This window comes from Humulus lupulus, chromosome 7 (genome assembly GCF_963169125.1).
Source record: "Humulus lupulus chromosome 7, drHumLupu1.1, whole genome shotgun sequence".
Classification (NCBI taxonomy): domain Eukaryota; kingdom Viridiplantae; phylum Streptophyta; class Magnoliopsida; order Rosales; family Cannabaceae; genus Humulus; species Humulus lupulus.
Genome location: NC_084799.1, coordinates 179,957,735 through 179,967,554, shown reverse-complemented (window position 1 = coordinate 179,967,554; position 9,820 = coordinate 179,957,735). Strand labels below are relative to the sequence as shown.

The 9,820-nt window shown below is 38.7% G+C and overlaps 2 protein-coding genes across 2 annotated transcripts; both read right to left on the bottom strand.

Moving 5' to 3' along the window:
• Nucleotides 1-7,215: 7,215 nt before the first annotated feature.
• On the bottom strand, nt 7,216-7,890 carry LOC133792412 (uncharacterized). Its single transcript, XM_062230317.1, has one exon. The coding sequence runs from the start codon at nt 7,888-7,890 to the stop codon at nt 7,216-7,218; it is 675 nt and encodes a 224-aa protein (XP_062086301.1).
• Nucleotides 7,891-7,932: 42 nt separating this feature from the next.
• On the bottom strand, nt 7,933-9,565 carry LOC133792411 (uncharacterized). Its single transcript, XM_062230316.1, has 3 exons — nt 9,283-9,565; nt 8,662-9,162; nt 7,933-8,450 (listed from the first exon to the last, which is right to left on the bottom strand). Exons 1-3 carry the CDS (start codon nt 9,563-9,565, stop codon nt 7,933-7,935), a joined length of 1,302 nt encoding a protein of 433 aa, XP_062086300.1.
• Between the last annotated feature and the right edge of the window lie 255 nt (nt 9,566-9,820).

Genomic DNA, 9,820 nt, shown 5'->3' with positions numbered 1-9,820 from the left:
AGTCCCTGTGTACGAGTACTACAGCATGAGGAGGCAGCTGGCCTTGGAGTTGTCCGGAAGAAACGCAGGCCCAAGCATTTTGATGACTTCATTGACCCAACGAAGAGGATGAGAGTAGATAAACAGGGGCTAGTTACTGAACCTTTGAGGAAGTGTGACCCGCAGTAGGAGAAGAGCTTCCATAAGTGGATCATCGGGAAGATCGACAACAAGAGAGATCAGAACGTCCATACTGGGACGCACGGTGTGGCATGGTTCTTGCAGTTGTACACAATCCAGACTTGGCTTTGGGATTCGGTATGTAAATTACATTTATGTTTTCAATTAAATCTTAATATATATTTATAGTACTAACAAATTTTCATGTTTTTTCAGCATATTGATGCTGCTCTGCACATGATACATCGCCGACACCACTTTTATCATGCCACATTTTGGTAGGATGCTACGATTATGAACACCACCTTCCCCTAAGTGTGCCTAGGTCGTTGGAATCATTTCAGAGAGACCGACACTAAGTATACATGGTGCGATGATGTGCTGAAAATGCTGAAGGGCCATGATAATCAATTCCTCGTATTCTGGAAAAAAGTGAGTGAAGTATATTTTGCCTTGCACGTCGAGAAAGTCGCACATTGGATCGCCATTGAAGTCTCCATTCCAACGTGGTGCATTAACATTTATGATTCCAACCATAGCGTGCTTAGTCCAACTATGTTGGAGGAAGTGATCAAGCCTTGGTGCTTATTGTTGCCTTCGTTGTTGTGGTGTTTTAGCATGTTTGACGACCATGATGACCTCCATAGATATCCTGAGCAGAATGCAAAGCCTTTTTAGTATTATCGTATTTCTCTCGAGGAGTTTCCTCAAACTAAGACAAGGTATTCCCCTATTTAATTAGTGTATTTTGAAATCTGAATATTAAATTTATTTTCATCTTTTATTGACACAAAATCGATTATATGCAGTGGGGATTGTGGTATGTTTGCATCAAACATATCGAGCATTTGGTTTCCAGGCTACCACTCGATACCGTTATCGATGGGAACATCCGACATTTCAGGACCAAGTGGTGTGTGGACCTATTCTATCAGAATTTGTCCCCGTGATGCTCTTTACATTTTCTTGATACACCTCTTGTATAGTATAGCATATAGTTAGTTTTGTATATTTTTTTCATCAAACATTATTTTTTGAAAAAGTTATTAAATAAAAAACTACTAAATTCACATAATGTGTCTGCCTCGACAAAACTCGATGGGTCAAACGAACTACCTCGATAAGCTTCGATAGCTAAAAAATAATACTAACCAAATCTGCCTCGATATGACTAGATTGACCTCGATAGAGTCATAATAATAAATGCATATATTTAGATCAAAACAAAAAAAGTAATAGAAGAAGTACTGAATATAATAAATGCAGCAAAATCAATTGAATAATTATAGAACACAAAATTTTAAAGCCTAGACTTACATGACTTCCTATTGTGCCCACTACCACCAAATTTTCTACACTTACGTGGCTTGACGATCTTTTCCCCGCGTGAAGCATAGCGGTTTGTCTTTCACCTACCCACTTTCTGCTTCCTGGGCCTTCTTACAAGGGTTTTCTCAATGGGGACACCGAAAACCGTATCTCTGATGTGATCAGGGATTACCCATTCATCCTCTTTCCCAACAGGGTAAATAGTTTCTTTATAAGCGTCCCTCAATGCCTCGATTCTATAGTAAGGGGAACACAATGAGTAAATGTTTATGCTTCTTTTTCTGGCTGCAGTAAAAGCATGTACACATGGTATCCCAATGGTTTGGAACATGCAACAAGAACATGATTTTGTGGCCAAGTTCATCTCACCATCACCATTACCATCGACCACAAGAAATTCATGATGATCAAGGACTTGGACATCCAGGAAAATTGCTTTATCACCTATTTGCTTCAAATGCTTTTCCATCTCAGGTGATAACATAGTTGTTGTTTTTGCAGCTCTTTCACGTCTATCTGCAAACCAAGACTGAAGAGTGAAACTTATGAATTCAAGAAAAGTGGCGACTGGAAAGCTCCTTGCCTCCTTGGTTTTATTGTTAAAGCTTTTCGCGTAGTTACTCGTCGTGATATTGTATCGGTTACTAGGAAAATAAGCGCTACTCCACCTTTCAAAATCAATTCCCTCAAGATATTGAGCAATGGGCAGATCAATTACCTTAATCTTGTCAAAGAACTTGTGAAATTCCATTCTTCCAAACGCGTACGCTGCACACCCCATGATGTCTTGACAGTTGTCAGTTTTTGAATTTTGCCACCGCATTCATACAAATGTGATGGTAACATGTACCGTGATAGGCATCTGGGAACACAAGCTCCATAGCATGATTAATGCTTTTATGCCTGTCCGATAAAAAAGCTAGGTTCTCAACGTCCCCTATGGATTCCTTCAATTTTCTCATGAAATAAGTCCAAGAGTTATGATTATCACTGTCCACCAATGCAAATGCAATTGGAAAAAACTGGTTGTTTGCATCCAATACAACAACACAGAGCATGTAGCCACCATACTTATTCTTCAAGAATGTGCCGTCCACACAAATTACAGGACGACAGTACTGAAAACCACGCCTAGAAACACTGAGGGAAAAGAAGCAATACAAGAAACGACCATCTTCTGCTACAAAATCAGTAATTGTACCTTGGTTCTTATGCTCCAACTGACACAGGTATCCAGGTAACTTGGAGTATGATTCCTCAAGTGTCCCTCTAACATACATAAGAGCCTTTTCTCTGCATCTCCATGCCTTTTCATAACTCACTTCGACCCCAAAATGGTGCTTCATGTCCTCCCTTATGTTGTTTTCCATGTACAGAGTACCATCGGTAGCAAATTTCCTCTTGATTAGGTGCCCAACAACCCACGGTGATGCTTGACGGTGGTCCTTATCTCGAATTTCTTGTGAGCAAGTGTGTACTTCATTGTATACAATATTCTCAAACATTTCAGATCACATGTTTTTCTTACCCCTCAATCTCCAACCACAATCAGGATCCTTGCAGGTAATGTACCACACATCAGTCCCAGATTTCTTCACCATAAACTCAAAATTATTCTTCATCACAAGTATGGATGCTTTGGTTTTCAATTCAAGCTTGTTCTAAAAGAACTTGCCAAAGTGCAATTCTCCTGAAGCTTTGCTGGCTGAGGAATGATGTTGATGTGAGGCCTCTATAGCCTCTTTGATGAACATGGGAGCACTCCATGTTCTACGATCTTCACCTAAGTCCAATGGAGAATTCCATCTAAAACTATCATCGGTTCTACTTGGACCTGAACGACTACTGCTGGTCCTAGGTGTTTGCCAATCTTCTATTCTGCGCTCCTTAGCTACCATAACATCTGAACTCTGTGTTGGAAAATCTGCCCTAATATCTGGCCCACCAAGATCTGTTGCATTAGCAACAGGATCATAGCCATAGGGATCGTACTTCGTTGTGTCATGAAAATATGGCAGATCTTTAACAGGGATATCATCATGGACTATAACGTCTGGATTTTTCTTGGGAACAAATGTTCCAACCTCACTTTGAGTTCCTTTGAAACCATGACATGGGGGAGAATGTTCTCTTCAAATCAAACTTCTTTATTAGCGCTGGTGCATTTCTTATACCTCCCTTCTTAACCAATGTCACACATAGAGGAATCAACTTCTCTACAGATTTTGATGCTAACCCAATGAATACACGCACATGCCTATCATTTTTTTACAACGGTAGGTTTGACGGATTGTGATAGGCATGTGTATGGGACCTCAATTTTCAAGTCATTCACACATTTATCCACTTCAAGCTCATTGTACAGAATGTCAAGCAGTTGCTCATACGTCACACCCTTCTCCAAAGGCAGAACTTGATTTTCAGCATCCCTAAAAATCCAATCCTTATTTTCCAATTCCCAAACACCATTGAATGCAAAAAATATGGAAACAGACGAATCTGTATCAAAAAAACAAAAAAATAGGTCAAAAATTAAAATTATAACATCAAATAGCAAAAAATCGATTCATATCGAGGTCAAACTATCAAACTATCGAGGTCAACCCATTGAGGCCCATCGAGTCCCATCAAGGAGTACACTACATAAACTAAGTTCTATGCCTCTATCGAGGTCCATCGAGGTACCCATTGTTCCTAAAAGTCTGAGGTTTTTATCGAGGTCCATTAAGGACCATCGAGTCTCATCGAGGTAGCCATTTCCCCTCCTGATGTGAGGGTTTTATCGAGGTCCATTGAGGACCATCGAGTCTTATTGAGGTAGTCATTTTCCCTAATGTGTGAGGGTTCTATTGAGGTCCATCGAGGACCATGGAGTCTCATCGAGGCATATCGAGGTAGACAAATAATACAAACATATGAGGGTTTTATCGAGGTCCATCGAGAACCATCCCATTCTATCAAGGCAGACAAAAAACCCAGAAAAAAAAACCAAGAAAGGAACGAAAATCCATTATGACAATGGAAAATTACAATAAAACATGAAGGCATACACATATCTGTTCGAAATCGCAAAAGCAATGTTGATAAACAAGTTTCCTCACTACATATAACAAATATATACTTACCCATACGATTTTTATCCGAAATCCAAAATAAAGTTCTTGCCTTGAAAGGATTCACAACTTGCCCCTGAAATCCAAGCTCGAAAATTTGTATAGATTAAGCTGCCTTATTTTTTTTGTGTATGAGAACTTGAGAGATAGAGAGGGAAAACATGAGAGTTAGAGAGGGAGAAGACAATGGGAGAAAAAGAGAGTGAAATTTATGATAGGGGCATTTTTGGGAATCCAAAGAATACTAGAATAAAAATGTGATATTTTTTTAGCTTGGTATCATTTTGTTATACAGTACCACTTAATGCATTAAAAGTCAAATTTTCCTTTGTGAATTCAAATAATTGTATTAAATTTTATGTATGTTCTGAGACTAATTTATATGCAGATTTTAAATTTTGAGATATGTTAGATTACAGCCGTTATGCTGCCGAATTTTTTTGTAGATTTAGAAAAACTAAACATTATAAAATAGTTTTAAAGTTAGTGTGATTTAATTAATAAATTTTAAAGCAATTAATAAAAGTTAATTAAAAAAATTATAAAGTATAAATTAAAATAATAATTTTTTTTTGATGAAAAAAGGATTATATTGAACTAACAAAACAAATATACAACCAGCTTAATCGAGCCAGCCAACCAACCAAATTACAACTGAACAAAGTTCTCAAAAAAAGCTAAATCCTTTTTCTTAACTTTCAGCTTAGGGAATCTAGTTAGTCTAAATTTCAAATAATACTTGATCAATTGAACTACAAACCCTATAGACAGTGAGCTAAATTCAAAAATACAATTGTTTCTGTTCTTCCACACCATATACACAGCAGCTGCCATGGCTGCAGTAGCAACTTTTTGCTTTAGGCCCTTAGGCTTTCCAACCATCCAGGCACTCCAATCCTCATAACTATCGGCCAAATATCCCTTCCCAGCCAATCCTCCATTTTTGCTCTAACCTGTTGAGAAAAAGGACAAGCAAAAAATAGATGGGAATGGGATTCCTGCTCCTCTTCACAAACCGGGCATTGTAAGGAAGACAACTTCAGCTGGCACAAATGCAACTTGTCACAGGTGAGAAGGTGACCAAGAGTGGCTTACCACAAAATAAACCTATGTTTAGGCAAAGCTATAGTACACCAAACCACATTAGCAAAGGAAACTCTATCTTTATTAAGCATCCCATTATAAAGAGCTCTCAAACTAATCTTGTTGCTCTTGGCTGCCTCATCCAGGATTTTTGAAGGAAAGACAACTCTCAAATTGACTATCTTCCTCCAATACCAGCTCACATCATGTTGGACTTTGTAATCCCAAAAATTCTGCCCCTTCAGATAAATGGAATCAACCCATTTCACCCACAGAATGTCTTGCTTGGAAGAAATAGCCCAAACAAATTTAGCTATTAGCACTTTGTTCCAATTAGCCCCCTCCTTAAAGCCTAGACCACCCATGCTCTTTGGCAAACAAACTTGATTCCAAGCTGTTAAATGCATTTTACTTCGATTACTGTCGCTGGCCTTAAACCCCCAGAGAAAGTTCCTGCATAAACGATCTATTTCATTGATAACACTCTTAGGGAGCATGAAAATGCTCATCCAGAAAGATCCAACCCCCAGCAGAACAGAGTTTATCAATTGTGCCCTCCCAGCAAATGTGAGGTGACGACTAGACCATGTGTTAAGTTTCAGCCGTATCTTTTTAATAATAAAAGCACAGTCACCAGCCTTCCACTTTGTAGTCCGGAGAGGAACACCCAGATATTTAAGAGGAAAGCACCCCTCAGAAAATTGGAGCCTATTTAACAACTGAGATGCCTCTCTATCAGCCAAACCCCCAATGAAAACCTGTGATTTTTCCAAGTTAGCTGTCAAACCAGAAGCCTAGCTGAATTTAGTAAAACAGTCTTTAATTATCTGAACTAAGTTAGAAACCCCCTTGCAAAAAATTACCAAATCATCGGCAAAGCACAAGTTAACCAATTTCAGATTTTTACACTTTGGATGATATCTGAAATCTTTGTTCATGGAAGCTTGACAGAGCAGTCGGGTAAAATATTCCATAACAAGCACAAATAAAAAAGACGAGATAGGGTCCCCTTGCCGAAGACCTTTTTTTTCCCTCTAAAGCCTCCTTGAATTCTACCATTCATTAAGATCAAATAAGTAGTATCCTTCAAACAAGTCATCACCCACTTGATAAATTTATTAGGAAAATAGAAGGCAATGAGAATATCCTCCAAAAAATTCCAATCTAGCATGTCATAAGCTTTGCTCAGGTCTATCTTCATCACACATCTAGGGGATATGTTTTTCCTTGTATAACCTTTAATAATATCCTGAAGCATAAGAATATTACGAGCCAACAATCTATTTTTAATAAACGCTCCTTGATTTTGATTAACTAGATTAGGAAGTACCTCCTTCAATCTACCACATAACATTTTGGAAATACATTTATAGATAGTCTTACAACACGCTATGGGGCTATAATCCACTGCCTTAGATGGGGTATCAATCTTAGGAATCAGTGTAATGGTAGCCTTATTCATCTCCTCACGAAGCACACCCCGATCAAAGAAATCAAAAACTGCTTCAGTAATTTCTGAACCCAAATCCTTTCACAAGGCTTTGAAAAAACCAGAACCATACCCATCCGGACCCGGACTTTTAATTGAACTAATACTAAACAAAGCATCTTCTACTTCCTTTCTAGTAAAAGGCTTTATTAAACCAAGATGTTGGTCCAAAGACAGCCTGTGTCCAAGCCTAAAACAAGACCTCTGAATAGGTACTGAGGCAGTGCTCTGGCTGCCCATAACTTTTCGAAAGTGATTTACAAAGTGATCCACCACCTCCTCAAACCTCTCGATTAACTGACTAGATTCATTAACATAAGATGTGATACGGTTAGAAGCCCTTCTCTGTTTCAAACAAGCGTGAAAGTATGCCGTATTATCATCACCATAACGGAGCCAATTAACTTTACTTATCTGTCTCAAAAAACTGTCATATATTCTAGCATGAGTTGCAAAAATCTCACCAGCAACTCGCTCCTCTCTTTGCAAAACAGAAGAGTGAGGGTTAGTTTGAAGAGACAATTGAGCATTTTGGTAGTTTTCCTTATCAGTATTATAATTCTGAACAACATCTCCCACATAACTTTTATTAAACTTGAGAAGAACCTGCTTGAATCTTCCCAATTTCTGAACTATTCTCTCTAAACCATAACCTTTACTTGGCTTGCACCATCTCTGCAACACTAACTCTTTAAACTTCTTATGGTCAATCCACATATTAAAAAATCGAAATGGTTTAACACCACAGTTCACAGCAGCTCATGCTTTAATAACACAGAAACAATGATCAGAAAATAACTCCCAGTTAACAACAGCTTTAGCATGAGGGAATAAATCCAACCAAGCTTCATTTATGAAAATTCTGTCCAGCTTAGAGTAGATTCTGTCCTCATTAGCTTGCTTGTTAGTCCAAGTGAAATGAGAACCTTTAGAGCGCATCTCGTCAACCAACCCCAATTCTCTCCAATTTTGAGCATCCATAAATTCCATAGTAGTGATAGTATGGCCACCAACTCTATCTGTATACTCAAAAACCGCATTAAAATCACCAGCCACAAGCCAAGGAGTGGCTGGAAAACATAGAACAGAAAGATCCTCCCACATCTGCCTTCTTTCCTCAATAGAATTCCTACCATACACAAAAGTAACACAACACTGCTTATTAGATCTCACTTCTTTAATAAGGACATGAACTAACTGGTCACTTTCCTTCAAAACCTCAACAGAGATACTCTGTCTCTGCCAAATAAGAAGGATCCTACCTTCAGAAGCTGTACCTGAAAAATAGTTCCAACCACTGAAAAAAGAATACATCATTTTCTCAATTTTATCACCACACAATTTAGTTTCTAACAATGCTCCTAACCCGACATTATTCACAAAACAAAATGAACTCAGGGATTTCTGTTTCTCCCTTTTATTAAGACCCCTTACATTCCAACTAAGTATATTGTGACTCTCCATGAAATAGATTTGTTGGTGATAGACCCATGTTTGTAACCTCCATAACCTTCTCTTGCAATGCACTATATGAGTTCTTCAGTTTGTTCTGTGAGTGCAGAACTCGCTTCTTATTTCCCCCCACCCTTTTAGGGGTAGTCCATTCTGAAGGAGATCTCTCGCTGGATTCGCTAACATTCTTGTCACATTGTTTCTCTGAATTTGCCAAAGTGCCATGATGCTTTGATAAAGCCTGGGACTCAGACCCTTCCATAGTGGCTATCTTCTTTTGACCAACATCACTACCTTCATTAGGAACATCTTTAACCCCTGTTACTGATTGCTTCTCCTTGGGGTCTTGCTTAGTCTCATCCTCATCATTTCTGACTTTCGGCCTCCAGGTCTCACTTTGTTTCCTGTTAAACATATTCTCAGTATGACCATAAACCCTACAACTCTTACATTGAGTTGGAATCCATTCAAAGTCCAATAGTTGCTCCATTAGCTGCCCTTTTTCATTGATAAACTGAATGGATTTAGGCACTTCCTCTGTTATTTATATCTCCACTAGCACTCTAGCAAATTGCATCATTGTTCGATTCTTTGTCACATTATCAACTAGTATCGAGTTCCCAATTGTACTCATGAGGGCGCTCAAACACTTAGTACCCCAATATTGTAGTCCAAGCCCCGGTAACCTAATCCAAACTGGAACAGATTTCACTGCCTTTACAGTGTCTAAATCAGCAGACCAAGGCTTCACTATCACTGGTTTTCTATCAAAATGCAGAACCCCAGCTTCCAAAACCAAATCTCTAGTTGCTTCATCTCTAAATTTCACTAGAGTAAACCCAGCATTCAATCGCGTTATTCTATCAATACCTAGCTTACCCCAAATCCTCTTAATGAATCCTTCAAAAATAGCAAATGGAGGATTAGCTCCAAGCACCATACAAATCACAGCTGAGTTCCAAAATGAAGTTTCAACTTGAATCTCCTCTAAATCTACCTGAGCAATTCATTGGCCCTCTCGAATTAGGGGTTCCTCAAATTTGAGTTTAGCCCCTCCTTGATTTGGTAATAATGATCGAAATTGAGCCCATTTGTCCTTCGCCTGGCTCTGAAACTCAGTTTCCCCAGCAGCTAAATCATTCCAGATCCCTCTGTTTCTCTTACCTCCAGACGATCCCTCATCAGCTTCCAATGG

Coding starts and splice junctions, on each gene's coding strand:
- LOC133792411 (XM_062230316.1), bottom strand. CDS start 9,565: ATGGTGCTTGGAGCTAATCCTCCATTTGCTATTTTTGAAGGATTCATT. Junction 9,163..9,282: donor GCTTGGACTACAATATTGGG/GTACTAAGTGTT, acceptor TATAAATAACAG/AGGAAGTGCCTAAATCCATT. Junction 8,451..8,661: donor TATGGAGGTTACAAACATGG/GTCTATCACCAA, acceptor ACTATTTTTCAG/GTACAGCTTCTGAAGGTAGG.
- LOC133792412 (XM_062230317.1), bottom strand. CDS start 7,890: ATGTGGATTGACCATAAGAAGTTTAAAGAGTTAGTGTTGCAGAGATGG.